A 22,267-nucleotide genomic window follows, 5' to 3' on the forward strand; every position below is an offset into this window, starting at 1 on the left:
TATTAGTGTAAAATGTTATCATCAAAATATACATTAAGATGGTCACATCTGGTTTGTTAATGGGTTCATTCATAAATGTAACCATGTTTAATAGTCAGTAATGTGGAGACTTTGGAGTGTCTACAATAAAACAATCGTAAAAATGGTTACATTTATAATTTATATGAGATGTCAATATCTTATACAGACAACATTTATCACTGAACATGGTGTCATCTGATAAATGTCGTACAATGTTAGTATCATATGTGTTGGAGTATAAATCCACTTGTGAGTCCCACATCGGTGAAAAAGAGAGAGATTTTCTATCTTATAAAGCCTAGGGGTGTTTCTCCCATTGCCAATTGGTTTTGGGAGATAAGAGCATTCTTGGGCTTGTGAGTTAGACATCTCTCCTCCACCGCGGGTAAGGCCAGACCCATCTCGTGTTTATTATGGTATCAGAGCCCAAGGCAAAAAAGACCTGGGTCTCGTGTTTAAAACTGAGCCTTTATGTGCCCCGACCCGCCGTGAGGATGTCCAGTCCCTCCGGTTTCAGCATGAGGAAGTCCAGTCCCTCGGGTCGAGTGAGCACTGTGACGGCTGTAAGGATGTCCAGTCCCTCCAGACCGATCTTTAAGTGGGCTCACAAGTGAGGGGGTGTGTTGGAGTATAAATCCACTTGTGAGTCCCACATCGGTGAAAAAGAGAGAGATTGTCTATCTTATAAAGCCTAGGGGTGTTTCTCCCATTGCCAATTGGTTTTGGGAGATAAGAGCATTCTTGGGCTTGTGAGTTAGACATCTCTCCTCCACCGCGAGTAAGGCCAGACCCATCTCGTGTTTATTAATATGCTATAAATGTAACCACATTTAAGATGCATAGAAGGAGGAACATATATCAGCTCAGATGGCGACATGTTAATTAGAATTACAAATGTTGGTTGCTTAGAAAGTAATGTAAGCAGTATAAAAAAATATTTATATGAAGTGCCAAATTTTAAATTGTTTACATTTAAAAATGAAAATGGTGACATGATATATTTGGTTCAATGTTAGTGTCATAGTGATTTAAATGTAACCACTTTTCAGATTAATAAGAAGAGAGACATATATCAGCTGAGATGGCGACATGTTAATTAGAGTTAGGAATGTTGGAAGATTAGACAGTAATATAAGCACTATTAAAAATTATTTATATGAAGTGACAAAATCTTATAGTGATAACATTTATCAATGAAAATGGTGTCATCTGATAAATGTGTAACAATGTGACTATCACAGTGGTTTAGATGTAACCATTTTTCAGATTGACAGAAGGAGGGATATATATAAGCTTAGATAGCAACATGTTAATTAGAAATAGAAATGTTGATAGCTTAAGGAATAATATAAGCAGTACAAAGATGATTTATACAAAGTGTCAAAATCTAAAACTGGTAAGATTGACAATTGAAAATGGTGAAATCTGGTAAAAGGAGGGACATTTATCAACTCGGGTGGTGACAAAGTTATTACAATTACAAATGTTGATAGCTTACACAATAATGTAACTCAGTAATGTAGGGTTAACTTGATAACATATATATGCAAAAATGGAGACATGGTCTGTTTATGCATAATGAGGACAACTCTAATGAGATAATGTCAAACCTCATTGATGGCATTTGCTATTGCTTGGTCTTGGTCAGTAAAGATAGAGACTGGTCGGATTTCATCACCCATGGATTCATTGAAAACTTTGAATAACCACTCAAATGATTCTTGATTCTCGTTCGACAGGAAAGCACACCCGAACATAACATTCGACCAATGATTGTTGATACAACCAAAGGCTCCATAAATAAGATTGTACCTATTCGTACGATAAGTAGTGTCAAATATGATTACGCCTCGGTACTGATACCGTCGTAGAGTACCAAAGATAAATTTATAGTCCAAACTACTACTATAGATAGCGGCAGTCAGGATTGAACCACAGAGAGGCGATGCAATTAATAGTTGTCTAATTTTAGTCTAAAGTAACAAATGTGTGGGGGTTTATTTTGAATAGTTCTATAACTGATGTAAATAAATGAGCAGTAGATAAAAATAGATGGAAGCAAATATTAAAGGGATGCTAAGATGGTTGGTTCACTGTAGCTTCGACGGCGGCAACTCTAGGTAGACTGTCTTAAGCATGTTAGACGGGAAAATAAAAAGTCCTCTCGGTCCAATTTAACAGGTAGCAACCTTTCGGCCTAAGCTACGGGTCCCTAATCTCACTAATACTAACTTTCGTTCTTGATTAATGAAACTCAAAATCTAAATTAACTTATCTCTCGATCTTATTAATTTAGTCGTCTTAATTAAGTAGTCTATTTCCCTACCCATTTTTCGATCTATCGGGTCGGTCAATTCCTAAGCATTCAACTAGTCGCGTGCACTCGATTCGTCAAATATAGCAATTAAATTAATTAAGTCGAAGCAAATCTAACACGCTCTGGTCGATCGACCATGTATGTCAGTCGATCGACCGGAGCCCGACAGCAGGTCACCTACGTCAAAGCCGTCTAACCTACAGATCCCCTATATCTTAGCACGAAGGATTTAGCTACTCATGATGGTGATAATAACAGCAATAAAATTAACTATTAAAGCAAACGAATTCATACTTAAATTAACTAAATAAATAACTATCATGACACGATAATTTGGCTTTGGGAAATCTAAACTAGCAATTCTAACTACAGAGGAATTAAAGCAACAAACTGAATAGAGGAACAGAAGAATACCGTAAGAAGAATTGAACAAGAAAGACCCAAACCAAATGCGGAAAGTAAACTTTATTGACGGAGAATTAAACTAAACTAATTAAAAGTTCAACCTTTTTGTGATGAACCCTAATTGTTTCCCTAAAATTCGATGATGTTTTGCAGTAGGGAGGAGTTACGTTATATAGATAGTCATACATAACTTTATTCCTAAAACCTAATTACAATGGGCTTCATAATTCTCATCCTTTTAATTTGCGTCAGATTCACGGTTTGGTCGATCGACCACAAGGACCGGTCGATCGACTGAGATGCGCTGTACAGGAGCTTCTGATAATCGTGCTCTGGTCGATCGACTATGTAGGTCAGTCGATCGACTGCTCCTCTTCCTGCAGACTTCTGTTCAGCATTCTGACAGTTTATAGACCACGTAGGTCAGTCTATAGACCACTGTGGCTGGTAATCCGCTTCTGAAACTCTCGCAAATGTATCTTTCGGGCCTTGAAATACGCACCAAGTTCGCTTCCCGAGTCTTTACTCCATGTCAAATGCAATGCTAAGTATTTAGGGACGGATTCGGCTCGATTTCCGCTGGATTCTTCACATTTCTGCAATATTATACAAAAACACGAAAGTAGACGGAAATAGGGAAAATAGTAGCATAAACTACATAATTGAGCTCTGAAATGAGTGTAAAATAGGGTGTAAAACATCATATAAATGACACGCATCAAACTTCCCCAAACCAAACCCTTGCTTGTCCCCAAGCAAGAACTAGACTCGATCCTAAAACCTAATGGAACGAGTTCAATCTCAGAGCGAAATGCAACTATAAAGCCTAAACCAGTTTAATGCAACAACTAACAATCAATTAGCAATATGAATCATGCAAACGAGTTATGTAGTCGTTAAAAACTGCTGAACCGTCAACTATAGAGACTTATCATTATGGACTCTCACGGGTCGCTCATTTCACACAACTAATCATAGGTGAATATATGTAAAGATAGAAAGAAGTAATTTTGAAATGACACTCACCTAACTACGACCTATAAGAACATGCCTGCAATCTAATATGAAAATAACATCTACAACCGTACATATGCATTCCAACCAAACAAAGGACCATGACACATGCCGAGGTAAATATGGATATGTGAGGTAATGGGTAAGAAGGGCTAAAATAAATTTGGATAGAGGAGTTAAAGCCAAGCTAGTAACTTACTAAACTCCAAAATATAACAACATCCAACTTCTTGCTCAAGATTAATCAATAAAACTGGTGCTAATGATTAGCACTAATCTCACAATCTCCAATATAACTGTAATTCCCCAAATGATAATAATAAAACATGGGAATAAAATCACCATCTAATAAAGACTTCAACCATGTGATTTTTTTCTCTCTTTCGTTACTGTAGCAGGCAGTCGATCGACCAAGTGGGACGGTCGATCGACTGATTTCTCTTTTTCGTATCATTTTTTTCTTTTTTTTCCTTTTCTTTCTCTTTCCCTTCAATCATTTCACCAACATTCTCATAAAGAGCAATATAGCCAAAATGCAGTAAACACATTCCCACAATTACCAATACTAGCTCAGCAAGGGTAGGCTAAATATGGAATGTAGCTTATGGGACAAAAAGGGCCAATTTGGCTTTGTGAGGTTTATGGGTAAAATGAATAAAGGAGACCTCTTCCACATGTTTCAACAAACCACAACCGAATGCATACAGGTATTAAGCAGATTAAGTTCATATTTATGCATATTGATGTAACATGTCTCATAAAGGGTACTACTCACAATCCTAGATGAACTGGTCATAGATGTCACCAGTTATAGGCTCTAAAACTCAGAATATAATGTAGTTTGCCAAAAAATCTAAGTCAAGTCTCAAGATTCAGCGAGTAAATTAACGAAAACTCGTAGGTATGCAAATATGATTCTACTAATAACATGTCAATTAAGCAAGGCTTAGGCATAAACAGCTAAAAATGCAATGTCATCATTGAAATACTACCGTTCCGACTCAACCTATATGCTAAATAAACATGCATTTTTTGAATATTTATTGAAATTTTTCAATTTTTTGGATTTCCGTATATATATAGGAAATGAAATAACAAATGCAAACTGAATTGCAAAAAACGTGAAGCAAAAATGCAATAAAACATATGAATGCAATGCAAAACCCTTCCCCAAACCAAATCACACAATGTCCCCATTGTGCAAAATCATATAATGAAAATAGCAAAGGAAATGGGATTTTGCAGAATTATAACTAAAATTGACATAAAAGAAGGACTCGGAAACTCACAAGACTTTAAGCGCAGCAAAAGGAAACCTCCCCAAACCAGCGTGAGCTAGGAGGTTTCAGTAACCAGCAGTGCTACCATAGGTACCTGAAAAGAAACAAAAGCATCGCGCGTAATTCCGAGAAAGCAATTTACGAAACGCAAAATTATGTGCAAAATAAGAAAACAAAAGAAAACAGAAATGAATCGGAGAATAAAGTGGAGAAAAGACTCCCTCAACTCCGCATATCGACCAAACACAGCAGAGGAATGGTCGTGAACAGGTACAGCAGTGAAGGCAGTCGATCGACCATACCAGCTAGTCGATCGACCAGGGTGACAGGAACAGAAGCCCCTGGAGTCGCGGCACAATCGATCGACCACACAAGTCAGTCGATCGAGTGAGATACCTGCTGTAAGTTTCTGATTTCTTCGAATTAGCTCCATAAATTGAACTAATTTGGTCTATGAACCTGCAAATGCATATAATAACGCGCCCAAAATTGCGCAAAACCCAAAGTAACAGTTCTAAAGTCTAAATAAATCCTAAACAAACTTATTAGAGCGAAGTCTCACGCACACCAAAGCAATAAAAAGTCTAACAAAAGCAATAAAATGTGTTCAAAAAAAGTCTTAATCAACTAATAGTTGATCAAGAATGGCCACGGAATGGCCCGCTTGCTCGGCTCCTGACTACAAGAGGTAACCTCTACAGTACTCATCTTCTCAGCGGGGCTCCTAGCAACTTCAATATCCGCAGAACTCAACGGATCAACATCTCTAACATCTTCCCAATCAACGACCTCGTCTGGCTCATCAAAATCCAAATCGGAATCTGTCACCTTGACTGGCTCCTCATCAGGCTCCTCATCTGTGCCATAGCTAAGACATCCTAGACCGCCTCTTTGAACGATTGGCTCCTTCACAGCTGGAGCAACATGCGGCTCTTCCTTCCCCAAACCATTTCCTACAACATCCAAAGCAGAAGAATCTTCCTCCAATTTGCTCCCAATCTGGGGCGGAGGTGTCACAACAGGAATAGGTACAGGTACTAAAGTAGGCATATCAGAATGTACAAAATAAGATTTCTTTTCAGAAATCACATTACAAGTAACTGGGTACATAGCATCCTTTTTCTTATAGGTTTGGGCAAAAATGATGGACTGTTTTCCCACCTTAAAGGTCAATGTCCCTGAGCCAACGTCTATAACTGCACCAGCAGTATGCAGAAACGGTCTACCCAAAATGATAGGAGTGTGAGCATCCTCGGGTATATCTAGCACAATGAAGTCAACTGGGAAAAAGAACTTTCCTATTTGCATAGGAATATCCTCTAAGACTCCTATAGGCTGAACTGCAGAACGATCAGCCATCTGTACTGTCATATTAGTAACTGCAAACCTAGTCAATTTCAATTTTTTAGCAAGACTCAAAGGCATAACGCTAATGCTAGCTCCTAGATCACATAATGCCTTCTTGATTGAGAAGGTACCGATATTACAAGGAACGGAAAAGCTACTTGGGTCAGCTAACTTATGTGGAGCAGTGTGAGTCAAATAGGAACATGACTCCTCAGTTAGTGCGACAGATTGCACAGTATCAAGTGACTTCTTTTTAGACAAAAGTTGCTTCATAAATTTCATGTAAGAAGCCACTTGATTAACTAATTATAGGAAAGAAACTTGCACATTTAGACTACGAATAACATTTTCAAACTTGTTAAACGATACCTGTTCCTTTGTCGGCACCAGTCTCTCTGGATAAGGGGCTGTAAGAAGCAACTTAGCCCTCTCCTCTAGATCTCTCATACCGGCATCAGTGGACTTAGGCTGAAAATCCATTACCTTGTCCTTGTTGTAGCTCGAACCTTCTTCAGACCGTCTCAGGAATGAACCATTAACCGTCATAGGGTCATACTTTGGAACCGGAACTGACCCATCAGCATTTGGATCTTGCCCCAATAATTTCGGAGTCGTCGTACCCCGAAATAAGTGGTCCCTCAAGTTATCTGGCATTGGAGGACAAAAAGGTTCACGATCAGCAGCATCTTCAGTCGATCGACCATGTAGGTCAGTCGATCGACTGGCTTCCTCAGGACCAGAAGCTTCACTATTGCGCGAGCTGGTCGATCGACCAGGTGTGTCAGTCGATCGACTGATATACATGCTGATCGTCTTTTTCTTGCTACTGTTCATTCCAGCCTTTTTCTTGCTTGGTTCCGCCTCATATTTTCCAGTAGCATCTTCGACCATAGCGGGCCCATCAAGGGTAGACCCACTCCTCAAAGTAATCGCATTTACAGTCTCTTTTTGATCCGGCTGCGACGGTAATTGCCCAGGAGCTCTAGTTGCACTTTTGCTTGCCAATTGAGCGATCTGAGACTCCAACATTTTCATCCCAGCCTCTCTAGCTTGAGACTCCTTTAGCAACATATTTTTCAACTCAGCAAGATCGGAAACTTGGAACTGCTGCTGCTGCTGAGGGACATACGGAGGCTTTTGGTATGGCTGCTGTTGCTTATGAGGGGGCACATAGTTCTGCTGCTGCTGCGGTGGTGGACCCGGATTAAGGACATTCTGGTTGGTCCACCTCAAATTGGGGTGGACATTAGAGTGATCGGGGTAAGTACCAGTCTGCTTATAATGTTGAAAGGCAGCACATGTTTCATTCGAATTGGTACAAAACTCCGAAACATGTCCCTCTCTTCCACATCTTTTGCATGTAAAGGGACCGTCTGAAACAACGTTAACTTTGTAGATACCTCCCTTTTGAGATCCTCCTCCTAGCTCGTACTTGTCAAAACGCGCAGTAAGGGCTTCTAATGCAGCTACAGAAGGAGATTCAGCGGCTCTCCTTTGATTTCCCCTAGAGTTTCCATGCTCAGCTTTATGGGTGGCCATATCTTCAATAATTTTCCACCCCTTAGTTTCTCCAACATTCTTCTGGAATCTGCCATTAGCTGCAGCATCTAGGACAGCCCTCTGATCATCGTAAAGCCCATTGTAGAATTGATTACATAGGCACTATTGCTCGAACCCATGGTGCGGAATAGTTCGCACCAGTCTCTTGAAACGGACCCATGCCTCATGAAAATCTTCATCAGGACCCAGTTTAAAGCTGGTGATCTGAGTTCTAATCGCATTGGTCTTCGATGCAGAGAAATATTTCTTATAAAATGCTATGGCCAACGAATTCCAATCGGTAATCCCGTTAGCAGCTCGATCCAGATCTCGGAACCACTCCCTAGCAGCATCACGGAGTGAGAATATGAACATCGTCTCTTTTACCTGGTCCTGGGTCACACCTGCTGGTGGGGTTATGGAACAGCAGTAGTCAATAAATGTCTCCATATGTTTAGCTGCATCTTCATTTGCAGCTCCCCCAAATTGGTTTCTCTCAACCAAGTTAATGTAGGACGGTTTTGCTTTGAATTTTCTATCCGTCCCGCCTGACAATGCGAATCCCTTATAGAGATTCTCATCTTGTGGCTCGGAGTGACTGGCTATACTTGCTTCTTCAGCCATATCTGGAGATGTGACGGTCTCAGCTGAAAAAGTAGAAATAGGAGACGAAGGTGGATCCTCCTCAAATAATGCGTTCTCGTAATAACTGGACAGAGTACTCAGCTCTTCCTCTGTCGGCAATACTCTAGATGATCGTCTCAACTCACGCAAAGTCTTCTCGATCTCATGATCTAACGGTAGTAATTCACCGCCCTGTGACCTGCGCATAAGAGGAAACTACAAGTAGAATATGAGAATAGTTTAAGGAACAGATGTCCCTTAAACTAAGGAAAAGACTAAAAATAAAAACAACTAAAAATTAAACAATTGCCTCCCCGGCAACGGCGCCAAAATTTGATACCGTCGTAGAGTACCAAAGATAAATTTATAGTCCAAACTACTACTATAGATAGCGGCAGTCAGGGTCGAACCACAGAGAGGCGATGCAATTAATAGTTGTCTAATTTTAGTCTAAAGTAACAAATGTGTGGGGGTTTGTTTTGAATAGTTCTATAACTGATGTAAATAAATGAGCAGTAGATAAAAATAGATGGAAGCAAATATTAAAGGGATGCTAAGATGGTTGGTTCACTGTAGCTTCGACGGCGGCAACTCTAGGTAGACTGTCTTAAGCATGTTAGACGGGAAAATAAAAAGTCCTCTCGGTCTAATTTAACAGGTAGCAACCTTTCGGCATAAGCTACGGGTCCCTAATCTCACTTATACTAACTTTCGTTCTTGATTAATGAAACTTAAAATCTAAATTAACTTATCTCTCGATCTTATTAATTTAGTCGTCTTAATTAAGTAGTCTATTTCCCTCCCCATCTTTCGATCTATCGGGTCGGTCAATTCCTAAGCATTCAACTAGTCGCGTGCACTCGATTCGTCAAATATAGCAATTAAATTAATTAAGTCGAAGCAAATCTAACACGCTCTGGTCGATCGACCATGTATGTCAGTCGATCGACCGGAGCCCGACAGCAGGTCACCTACGTCAAAGCCGTCTAACCTACAGATCCCCTACATCTTAGCACGAAGGATTTAGTTACTCATGATGGTGATAATAACAGGAATAAAATTAACTAATAAAGCAAACGAATTCATACTTAAATTAACTAAATAAATAACTATCATGACACGATAATTTGGCTTTGGGAAATCTAAACTAGCAATTCTAACTACGCAGGAATTAAAGCAACAAACTGAACAGAGGAACAAAAGAATACTGTAAGAAGAATTGAACAAGAAAGACCCAAACCAAATGCGGAAAGTAAACTTTATTGACGTTGAATTAAACTAAACTAATTAAAAGTTCAACCTTTTTGTGATGAACCCTAATTGTTTCCCTAAAATTCGATGATGTTTTGCAGTAGGGAGGAGTTACGTTATATAGATAGTCATACGTAACTTTATTCCTAAAACCTAATTACAATGGGCTTCCTAATTCTCATCCTTTTAATTTGCGTCAGATTCACGGTTTGGTCGATCGACTGAGATGCGCTGTACAGAAGCTTCTGATAATCGTGCTCTGGTCGATCGACTATGTAGGTCAGTCGATCGACTGCTCCTCTTCCTGCAGACTTCTGTTCAGCATTCTGACAGTCTATAAACCACGTAGGTCAGTCTATAAACCACTGTGGCTGGTAATCCGCTTCTGAAACTCTCGCAAATGTATCTTTCTGGTCTTGAAATGCGCACCAAGTTCGCTTCCCGAGTCTTTACCCCATGTCAAATGCAATGCTAAGTACTTAGGGACGGATTTGGCTCGATTTCCGCTGGATTCTTCACATTTCTGCAATATTATACAAAAACACGAAAGTAGACGGAAATAGGAAAAATAGTAGCATAAAATACATAATTGAGCTCTGAAATGCGTGTAAAATAGGGTGTAAAACATCATATAAATGACACGCATCAGGTACAACAAATAGTCTTCTCTCATCATTGCGTCCCGCCAAAATATGTTACTTAATCTTCCTTCTTCATTAAATTGAACACGGAAGAAGAAACCCGGCTCCTCCGCTTGCCTACTAGTCAGAAGGTTGATCAATGTTGCTGCATCACCTCCTTCAATTTTTTTCATCCGCAGTCTGTTTACGTAGTTGATATGATCTCGTGTTGTGTGCCCAACGAACTCATCACCGCCATCAGCTGCCGCAACAACTCTGAATTGCACAGAAGGGGGCACATGAGTTTCAGTCATTGCCTTTATTAAATCGTCCTCCGCTTCTGAAATTTTGCGCTCAGACCTATGGTGATGCTGCCACTCAGTGGGGGTTAACGGGTGATTGTGTTCGATCTCATGCTGCAGCACCTCCCATACTCCTTCGTCATTTGCTTGCGTCCTGACACAGGCTTTGCACTCGCAACGAGTAATTGAAACATTCCTCAAATTGCTGTTTAAAACTTCAACGTCACCATTTAAACCGCATTTACTCTTGTTCCCGTGATTTCCTTCGCAAGAGCATCTAAAGTATCGCTCAATGGACGGTCCGTCTTTCTTGTTATCCCTACGAGATGTAGATTTCTTGGCACTAAATCCAATGTGTTGCGAATGTTTAATATAGAGAGCGTAAATATGCTCTCATTTCGCTGCTTTGATTCCAAGAAGAGAACCAGATAGATCAGTACCTGTGACAAATGCATCCAATTGTGTTAGAATAATAACAATGTGTAAAGATTATTTAAACTTCATACACAGAAAACCTAAAATGGAAGCAAATATGCATTAACATGGTTACTTCTGAATCCGTATTGTTCTTGACAAAATAATTACGAAACTAATATTTAGGAACTGACAAACACATGAAAATATTTTTTAGTAAGCTACAAGATTTATGTAGAAGACAACAAATTAAAATCTTTAAATGTTAGAGTATTATCATCATCGTCACAGCTTCATCATCGTCACAAATTCATCGTTGTTAAAGGTTTAATAGACACAACAAAATTTATCAACGACACAACAAATATTACCCTAGCTTGAGGTATAATGCCCTAAATATCATCAAAAAACAGAACATAACAACAATTACAATCATAAAGAGGGAAAAAAACGAACCTTTATTTATCATCATGGTCACAAATTCGTCGTCAGTAACGACAGGCACTAGACTATCATCGTTATCAACAACACCCATATGATCTTCTAAAACCGTCTCTAAAGCCAAGCAAACATCTTCCTCTGACATTTTTTCTTAGTGATTAAGATTTGTAAAAATAAGGTGGGTATATTAGTTGAAGATTTACATGATGTTTTTTGTGAAAAATTATAGATGGAAGGAGCTTGAAGATGAAGATGGATTGGATTTTTTTTTTTAAAGAAGATGGTGACTGACCGGGAGTGTATCACGTCCCAAAAAGTTTGATGGGTTGGGGTTAGACTGGGGTTGGGTTCCTAATAAAATAATTGTCTAGCACAAAAAACGAGATTAGCTTATAATATTCTAATCAACCCACTAGCAAATCCACCCGCCCAATTCACGCGGATATGCTACTATTTGGCCCGACTTGTGACGGATATAGTGCGTCTTCAATGAGAATTTGTGTTAGATAAATGCTTGTAATCGACATCATTATTGGACGACAGTTAAATAACCTTCGATCATCCACTCTTTTCCTTTCAGAGGCGCTCATCTTTTCCAACTAGTGTTTGATCTTTTGAGTTTGGTCCACTCCAAATTTCAAATATATACTTGGTCCACAATTAGTCTTGCTGAAGACGGGTCGGAGCAAGTAACGGGTAATGCCACTCACAAAACGGATAGGGGGGACAAGGTGGGGGCACCCCCATGTGCTTCCCTCTCTCCTCTATCATTTGTGAGAGAAAATGGTATCCGTCACTCCAAAGTGACGGATACGTGCCGTCTTCAATGAGATTTTGTGCTTGGTCCAACTCTACTATTCTTAAAGTTAGGTCCATATACTGCTAATATAATGACTTTAATACCATGATTACATTAAGCACTAACAAATAGGGTTGGACATCGGTCCAAAATCAAACCGGACTGGAATCGAAATCGACAAAAATATGGACCGAGACCGGACTGGACCGGACCGAAATTTGTCATTATATGCCCACTTTTTCAAATTCCGGTCCATTGGACCGGATTAAAAATATAATTTTAAGATAAAAAAATTAAATAACAATAATTCCGGTCTTTCCAATAACCGGACCAAGAACCAAAATCTTAAAAATTGTTGGACCAGAGATCAGACCGGAATTTTTATTTCCGATTCCGGTCTAGTAGATTCTAGTCCATTTTTCCGATTCGGACCGTATTTTGCACACTCCTACTAACAAATCAGAAAGTTTATACGCAACTATGTGTTAAATAATTGGGTATTGCTCTTTCACATACGCCTTTTATTCTTTCACATACGTAGTTTACAATGTTACCCTTCTCATTTCTTTCTTCCTTTACTCATTCAAAAAAATTTCTCCCTTTCATAAACCCCCTCCACCATTAAATCACCACCATCCATCTCCATTAACCACCACACACCTCCATTAACCAACACCTCGCCGGAAACCCAAAGTAAAACTAAAACTAAAATTAAAAATAATCAATAATGATTTTCAAAAAAAAAAAAAAAGACGATGAATAAACAGTAACAGTAACCCATTGACCCCTCCCCTGCACTTCCCCTCCCCGGCACTCCCCCTCCCCTGCGACTCCGATCACCGCCCACCGGCCGACCACCTGACCGACAACCCTCCTTCACAGCTAGGGATGGCAGTGGGTCGGGGACCCGACCCAGACCCTGAGGGTCGGACCCTAACGGGTCGGGTATGGGTCTCATTTTTTCAGACCCAATGGGTATGGGTCGGGTATGGGTCTTAAGAAAATATTTCGGGTTGGTTAGGGTCTAAGTTATGAGACCCATACCCGACCCTTAGACCCTTTATTAAAGAAAAAAATCAAAATTACAACTTTTCGAATTCATCGACTTGTGTTGTAGAAACCCAACTAAAGTCTCTTTTCTTCCCTCATCCCATAAAGTGATAAAACCCAACCAAACTCTTCGAACAATACCACCACTCCACCACTGACACAAGAAAACCACCACCACAAAGATCGACGCACGCACGCTAGTGGCAACCACCTCTCTAATAATAGCAAGAACCGACAACCACCATTAACGGCAGATTAATAAACTCATAATGTTAAAGTAGTATGATTTTTTTTTTTTTTAATATTATAGACCCCATAGCTGTTAATCTTGTTATTAAAGTGGCTGAAACTCGGACCCGCGGATAGACTCAGACCCTACCCTTACCCATAGGGTCTGGGTATGGGTCCTCAAATTTTAGACCCTTGCGGGTCTGGGTCGGGTAGGGGTCCAAAGGAAAAATCTCGGGTCGGGTCCGGGTCTAGGCGGACCCTACCCAGACCCTACCCATTGCCATCCCTATTCACAGCCCACCCCTCCCCTTCCCCCGCACTGCCCTTCTCTACTCCGATCACCACTGTCCTGCACCATATCCCTGCTCCGACCACCGTCGTCCACCATGCCCCTGCCCCGAACACCACGGTCCATCAAACGAACCACCATGCCTTCCGCCATCAACATAATTGAAGAATTTTTAGTGTGATTATAATCCCTAATTTTAAGACAAAATAATTAATAAACAATGAACATGAATAAGTTTTTAATAATTGCTAAACAAATTAGTACTCGTATTACTTCACTAATTGAAAAATTTGAAGAATTGTAATCAATTGTTCAACTTTTAGAAGAATTAGGTTTAAATTTTAGGGAAAATGGTATATAAAAAACCTAATTTGTTTAGATTTAGGAAAAGGGTAGAGGATGGAAACTTTATGAAAAAAAGTATGTGAAAGAATAAATGGCGTATGTGAAAGAGTAACACCGATAATTAAACTTTGTAATTGATAGATAATTAGGGAGAAAAAGGATTACGCATCTGAGGTAGTACCTCAGACCTTATAGTTTTTGAGCATATACATATTTTTTCTGAGCATATTATCATTTCTAAATATAGTTTTTGAGCAATATTATATTTTTTTAGTGTAATGTTGTAGTAAATGTGCTCAAAAACATTATACTAAAACAGAACTCAAAAACTTTAAAATAAAGCTCAGAAAATAAACAATAAGAGGTACTACCTCAGATGTATAGTCTATAAACTGTATAATTAGGTGTAATAACATTATAATAGATCTACCATTCCAACCAAATCCAACCAAGTTGTACTACTTGAAAACTACTCTAGTTCATTAGATCTACCTATGAACACATTATCTCTCCTTTCTATGAACACTAGTTCATTAGATCTACCTAAGTCATGTGTTATATAGAAAGCATGTCCCCCTCTAAAAGTCTAAACCATTTGTTATATCTACCAAGTACCAATAACAAACTTGATCTCACCCAACCAACACATTTTCATACATTTCTGATTTCCCCACCAATTTTTTACCCTGTAGGCCTGTACCCATAAGCCATAAGCCATCACCCAACTACCCTTTTACAACAAATAGTATCCAACTTTCCTCTTCTTAGAGACCAAAAGTAAATCAATTTTTGTATTTTTTTTCTCTGTGAATTGTAATTTAGAATTCGATTTGCAAAAATGGCAAGAAAGAAGATCAGAGAGTATGATTCTAAAAGGATTCTTAAGCAACATCTTAAACGTATTGCCAACATTGATCTACCCATTTGTTCTGCTCAAGTATTTTCCTTTCTTTAAAATTCTTGTAATTTTCTCATTTTTAAGTTCATAATTCTGCTTAATTGATCAAAAATTTGATACCCTTTTGTAGTTACTATTTTTGGATTGATGGGTTGCTTAGATTTTTGTAGATTTGATCTGGGTTTTGCTTGATTTTGATGCAAGATTGTTACTTTGATTATTGGTTGGTTTATGATTGTGGGATAATTTGGATTAGTGAGATCAAATTTTAGTTGTATATGATCAATGAATGCATGATTAGTTGATCAAGGTAATGGTGTGATTAAGTTAGTGATGTTATGGAATGCAAATCTCTATAATGGAAACATTTTCCGGGTCTCCTATTCGAATTGTTCAAATGAGCTGTAGAAATGATGCTTAGTTGTTAGTTTCTTTGAGTTATGATCATTTTTAGTCAAGTTTTTGTAAATCTTGGGTTCGCAACCTTTTATTTTTATATAGAATCACAAATCAGACATGATAATGTTTGAATTCCTTGCAGTCCATTTGAGTTTTTCCTGGCAAAATTTGAGCGAGTAGATCTCCATTAACCGCCAATCTCATGGATTTCATCCTGCCATAGGTGGGGGGTCTGTTGACGCCTTGACGGTGCAAATCTATGAGCCTCAAGAGGCACATTGTGTTGAAATGTTGATTTTAACCAAATATAGTCAAGTGACTGTTATTAGCTTCAAAAATAGGCCGGTGTATCATAGAGAGAGAAAGGGGTAGTTTTTTTTTTTACTATATGCTTGAAATGGTTAATGGTTTAAGCCAACGACATTACATTTGATCTCATACAAGAATGTTCCTTGGACCCTCAATCAAATCCCAACGCGCTGTTGGTAGGAATCTCATGAGCAGCATTGGAGTGCAAGTGAAAAATTAGAAAATCTGTACAAATATTAGTGTAATTTGACTTGGCGGTTTCCAATTGTGTGGCTAGCCTTGGTTTTGGAGTAAATGTGAGCAAATGAAACATTGTCTTTGTTGAACATAACGAGATTTTAATCTCTGTAAATGCTTTTAATTTTTATTTTTTTTGAGGAAACAAATGCTTTTAATTTTTATATATGCATGTTGTTTATGATAATCCAGGTAACAGAATCAACAGACTTCACTCAATTGGTGAATGAAGAGACATGGCTATCCTCATCAAGATTGGTTGTAAAACCGGATATGCTGTTTGGCAAGCGTGGAAAGAGTGGCCTTGTGGCTTTGAATTTGGATTTAGCTCAAGTTGCAGACTTTGTGAAAGAGCGAGTAGGAAAGGAGGTCGGTAGCTCAATGTAAATTCTTTAAAGTTTAATGTTTTAGAATTTGCACTTCTTTTTGTTGTGAAGTACCAGTCATTCGATGCTATCTTTGACACAAATTTGTGATCGACAAACACCTATTTGTGTTTCTTATACAGGGGTAAGGTTGTGTATTCCAACCCTCCCCTATCTTACAATCACATCAGCATTTAAGGCACTAGGTCAATGTTGTTATTCTTGATTTAATGCAAGTATGATTAATATGTCATGTTTTTGTTGTTGCTTTCAGGTTGAGATTGGAGGTTGTAAGGCACCGGTTACGACATTTATCGTTGAACCATTTGTCCCGCACGAGCAGGAGTTTTATCTTTCGGTTGTATCTGAAAGGCTTGGTTGCACTATAAGCTTCTCAGAATGTGGTGGTATTGAGATCGAGGAGAACTGGGACAAGGTATGCCCGGAAAAGAGTAAATTTGTGTTGCTTATTAAGTCAAATCACCCTTCAGTGGAAGTTATATGAAATTTTTCCCCTTCAAATTGTACAGGTGAAGACTATATTTCTACCATCAGAGAAATCGTTGACCACCGAGGCTTGTGCTCCATTGATTGCCACGCTTCCCTTAGAGGTACTTCTTACCCCATGTTAAACGTTATGCACAAAAGACTTCATTTTGTGAGAAAGAAGTTTGTACACCAAGTTACAAAGGGTAGGTAAAGTTTTGTAGTACTGAGGATACTAGTGTGAACGACAAGTTGGTAATTTTACCAACTTATTTTTGTTTTGATTGGTTTAGCTAGGCAGCCTTTGATTTGCATGAATACCGGCTCGCGTATTTCTTTTAATGTTTTTCAACTCTCTTGGGATTAAGGCTCTGATGTTGTTGTTGTTGTTGTTGTTGTCTCACAGATACGGGACAAAATTGGTGATTTCATCAAGGGTGTCTTTGCAGTTTTTCTGGGTAAGCTTTGTTAAAAGATGTAAAGTTTCAAATTATTTATTGCGATATTAAGTAAGATGATGATTTCTTCCAGTTAAATCATTGATGGCTCTGATATACTTTATATTTCACGTGGCATTTTCTACGTTTTAGACTTGGACTTCAGTTTTCTGGAGATGAATCCATTTACCTTGGTGAATGGGGAGCCATATCCATTGGACATGAGGGGTGAACTTGATGATACAGCTGCTTTCAAGAATTTCAACAAGTAAATTTTCGGTCAATGCATTTTCTAGATTCATAGTTGGAGCATATTTTCACCTATTTTCCTTTGTTTTTATCTAACAGGTGGGGAAACATAGAATTCCCATTACCTTTTGGTCGAGTTTTGAGTCCCACAGAAGGTTTTATTCATGCTTTGGATGAAAAGGTACCTTCAGTATTTTCTGCAATGTACCACGGTGTCAGATCGTAGATTCTTATCCAAAATTGACCCGTGTAATTGTTTGAATCGGTATTGCCTTGCCGTATTCTTACTGCTATGAGATTAAATTTTCTATAGATCATGGCTGATGGCCTTCAAATTATAACAGGGCTTTAGCCTGGTGATCAAGTTGCTTAGTGGTGGTCTTGACTGATCCTGCAATGTTGTTGGGTTTTATTTGTCCTTGTATTTATACTTGATAGGTTGTGACCTATAGACATAAAGCATGATATTATTAAGTTAGATTTAAATGTGTCTCAAAGGTATGTATATTGGGTTCATATTACTAATGAGTCATCATATTAGGGTGAAAGAGGCACTGCTTTAACAAAGAAAATAATATTACTTCTAATTTGCTTTCTAACCTTGTTACTCAAGTTCTTAAAATTGCAAACAACATCTGCATGAACTCTGAACCAATGCTAGTAGCCTCCGAACGTCTGATATATAAATCATGGAGTAACCAACCATTTTAATTTTTTTTTTCTATATGCCTTCGAAGCATTTTGATTATTTAAAAAAAAAAAACTCATGTTTCATGTTGATAAGGAAAAAGGATAAGGGATACAATCGATTTGCAAGTGCCCCATTTCTGGTATTGAGTCCAGCAAAAGCCCTTAGTTTTGATGGATCTTAATGCATTTTTAGTAGTTCAGTGCCCTATACTGACGCACGTTTGAAGAATTATGATCACGCATGTGTCAATTCATCGGAAAAATTGCTTGTTAGCAGAGTACTTCTAGTTTTTTGAATATTGAAGTTGATTGAATTTTATTTAAATTTACATATTTAGGACAAAATAAATGTCAACCCTTTCTTATAAGCTATTAGGTTGTTGTGAGGTTATGATTTATGGTCAATAGAAGCAAATGGCATGTTCCTTGCGGTGCATGCAATATCATATCTATTCCTTGCATGGAGTGTCCTGAAATATGCTGTAGTCTAAGATCCTTCTTTTACCTTGCAGACAAGTGCATCCTTGAAATTTACCATTCTAAACCCAAAAGGACGTATTTGGACCATGGTTGCTGGAGGTGGCGCAAGTGTTATATATGCTGACACTGTAAGTCGCATTCTAAATTGACCTGTCGTGGTATCTGTGAAGCACTGCTTTACTATTCTATATGCTCTGTCATCTCAATATGCCCATGCCCTGTAATCTTATCAAGGGGTCCAAAATGAATGGATTGGAGAACTTTTCCTGGCATGTCATGTTACTCATTTGATCTACTTTACTCTTATTATATTGTCCTTATTTGAGTTTAGCGGTCAAACAATATCAACTTTGAACTTTATATTTCGATGCAAATATGCAATGTCAAATTAGTCACGTTACATTACCCAAGTTAAATAGGGACAGTAGAAAACATGTAGAAAATCCCTTGGTTATACGGCTTATACCCTTGGTTGTTGATCTTATAAAATTAGACCTTCAAATCTTAAAAAGGTATGAAACCTCGTATTTTTAAGCCGGAGACTGGGTTATCTGTCAAAGCTCGGTATAAAGTCTGTAAACTTCTATGCTTGTTGTTTCACATAACTATTCCTGTTAGGTCTTCTATAAATTGCGACCTTTGAGACTTGAAAATTAATGAAACCTTGTATATTATAGGTTGGAGATTTGGGTTATGCATCAGAGCTTGGGAATTATGCTGAGTACAGTGGTGCCCCTAATGAAGAAGAGGTCTTACAATATGCTAGGGTGGTCATAGATGTAAGCGCCTCAATCATCTATTTATGGTTATTAAAACAGTGAAAAATGGTGGCTGTCGTCAAACTACTATGTATTGCTGCATAAATCTCAGTCATGGTCCCTCTATCTTGCAGTGTGCCACTGCAAACCCTGATGGTCGTAAAAGAGCCCTGTTGATAGGAGGCGGGATTGCCAACTTTACTGATGTTGCTGCCACATTTAGTGGGATCATCAGAGCTCTTCGTGAAAAGGTAATCCTAGTTTTGACATGAACACTTTTTTGGGGGGTCAACTGTCAAGGATAGTTTAGATTGGCAGGTCCTTGATAACTTACCGGTGTGCAATGTGGTGATATCAAAGCTCATTGGTTTGCAATTTGCTTTTACTCTCATATATTCTTACTTCCCTAACAAATTGCTGTCTTCACTTTTCCACAACTCTCATTGGGTAGGAAACTAAACTGAAATCTGCAAGAATGCATATCTTTGTTCGAAGAGGAGGTCCAAACTATCAAACAGGTCTTGCAAAGATGCGTGCACTTGGAGAGGAGCTTGGAATCCCTCTTGAGGTATGACATGAACTTTATCCTAATATACTATAGTTCAGGTTTTCAGTCGTTTAAGATATGAATACCACCTGATTTCTAAGTTTATTGCTTCCATTTTTTGACTGAAAAAAAAAAGTTTATTTAGTGACGGTGAAAGATCTGCGTTCCTGTGGTGCTGCCAGTGAATTAATATATATTCTGCTCATAAGTATAATTATATGTGTTTTTAACACTTCAACTTAACCAAAACTGGGAGCCATTAACTACTACTAAACACGATTAGTTACATTGTTCTTCTCTAGAAATTTGGCCATTTAAGGATTATTGAGCGGTCAGGCTACCCAAGTATGACTACATCAAAATTCTTGCAGTGTGCTGACTACTTGCTAGTTAGAACCAACATTTCTGAGACTCAAATTCATGCATTGGAGACGCGTATATCTCCAAAATATAGCATTCAGTATGTTTCTATGCCTTAGACACGGGAACTCTGTCCAAAATGAGGATACAGGTTTTGGCCGTTCAAGGGCTTGTTTTGAAAACAAAATAATCTTCATCGGGGTAGTATGATTCTATGCCTTAATAACGTGGCCGCATTTAGCTGTCATGGTTATCATATTGATCGGGGTAGTGTCGCTGTCATTGGATTGCTGCTGTATTTTGTTTTCAAGGGAGGCCTCAACTCCTCATACTTATTGAATTGGTATACTGTTACTGAATTTCTTCATCTTTATATAGTTTAGGCAATTTGCATTATCTAACAAATGCTTGTACTGTCAGCCGACCCCAAATCATTTTGGAATCAAGACTCTGATTGTTGTTGCTGTTGTGCTTGTATTGTAGGTGTATGGACCTGAGGCTACCATGACCGGAATTTGCAAGCAAGCAATCGACTGTATTATGGCTAAAGATTAACCAACATTTCGATCCTCTAAATCTGCACTCTGGACGCATGTTGAGAATGTAAAAGAGCTTTGTTATCATCCTGAGGACGACACCACACCTTAGACAAAAAATCGACGACAAAAAACACAAACGCTTTATACTATTAATATGTGGAGTACTCTTGAGTTTGTACTTGCGATTTTTCAGACTTGGAAAGTTCAAAGAAATGTATTGAATCCATTTTTTAAATGAGTTGATCCGATCACGGTTTTGAGTATGACACTAGAAGGTGTAATACAGGAATCGATACTCTGAATCATAGAATTGATCAACCAACATTCAATCGTCTTATTTCTTTCTCAGATTCATGAATAAGATCTTGAGATCTACATTAATGTTGAGTAAGAATGAAGAGGTTAGAAATCGACAAGGTTCACATGTACAACTCTTCTATTCCTGGTTACAATTGACAAGCCTAAAATGGGTCATTTGGAAAATTATGATTGATTCGTAAGTTTATTAACGACGGAAATAATGTACTCCATATGCTACTAATCATTTTCACGCACATTATTTCAAATGTTACAATGTAAGCTATTCGACTAGGTAGCACCAGAAACAAGACCACCAAATCTAGTGCTACCAAGCCAATCCTAAGGATAACATAAACATAAATAACGATAACAACAGCTAGAAGAGCATGAAGGGTATAATGATAATTGCAAGCGAAAGAGCCATGGGCCATAGAACGAGCTTCAAACACACGGAAGACCTCCAAATACCGCCGATACATACGAGCCGCAGAGCGACAAAAGCAAGGTGTACTTACGTTCTTGCGAAAAGATCGTAGAAAGACAATGTGGTAAGCAAGACGACGAAGTCCGCCACCGATGGAGATAAAACTCCTACACCTTAGAGATTGAACCCTTTGATCGTAGGACCAACAGACTAAGAAATACGACATGCATTGCCCAACTCGACCACGAACCCAAGGGGACAGCACACCCATGCTCAACATTGTAACATTTGAAATAATGTAAGATATTCATTGCTTGTTGTCAAAAAAAAAAAATCATTTACACCCACAATAGCAGAGAAAAACACCAAGAGCATCTTTATATTTCACGGAACAAGAACTCTCAATTTCGCAAGTTTTCAAGCTGATTGCTTACCAATATTTCCAACTCGAAAGGTAAATATTTATATTGGAGTGGGGGAAATATTTCCAACTCGAAAGG

The 22,267-nt window shown here is 38.5% G+C and overlaps 1 protein-coding gene across 1 annotated transcript; it reads left to right on the plus strand.

Moving 5' to 3' along the window:
• Positions 1–14,877: 14,877 nt before the first annotated feature.
• On the plus strand, positions 14,878–21,424 carry LOC141642454 (ATP-citrate synthase alpha chain protein 3). The gene is made up of 12 exons (XM_074451260.1): positions 14,878–15,226; positions 16,325–16,501; positions 16,772–16,933; positions 17,028–17,108; positions 17,390–17,441; positions 17,574–17,688; positions 17,769–17,850; positions 18,872–18,967; positions 19,517–19,618; positions 19,732–19,848; positions 20,049–20,165; positions 20,988–21,424. The coding sequence occupies exons 1-12, from the start codon at positions 15,128–15,130 to the stop codon at positions 21,057–21,059; spliced, it is 1,272 nt and encodes a 423-aa protein (XP_074307361.1). The 5' UTR covers positions 14,878–15,127; the 3' UTR covers positions 21,060–21,424.
• Positions 21,425–22,267: the final 843 nt, after the last annotated feature.

Source organism: Silene latifolia, chromosome 2 (genome assembly GCF_048544455.1).
Source record: "Silene latifolia isolate original U9 population chromosome 2, ASM4854445v1, whole genome shotgun sequence".
Lineage (NCBI taxonomy): Eukaryota > Viridiplantae > Streptophyta > Magnoliopsida > Caryophyllales > Caryophyllaceae > Silene > Silene latifolia.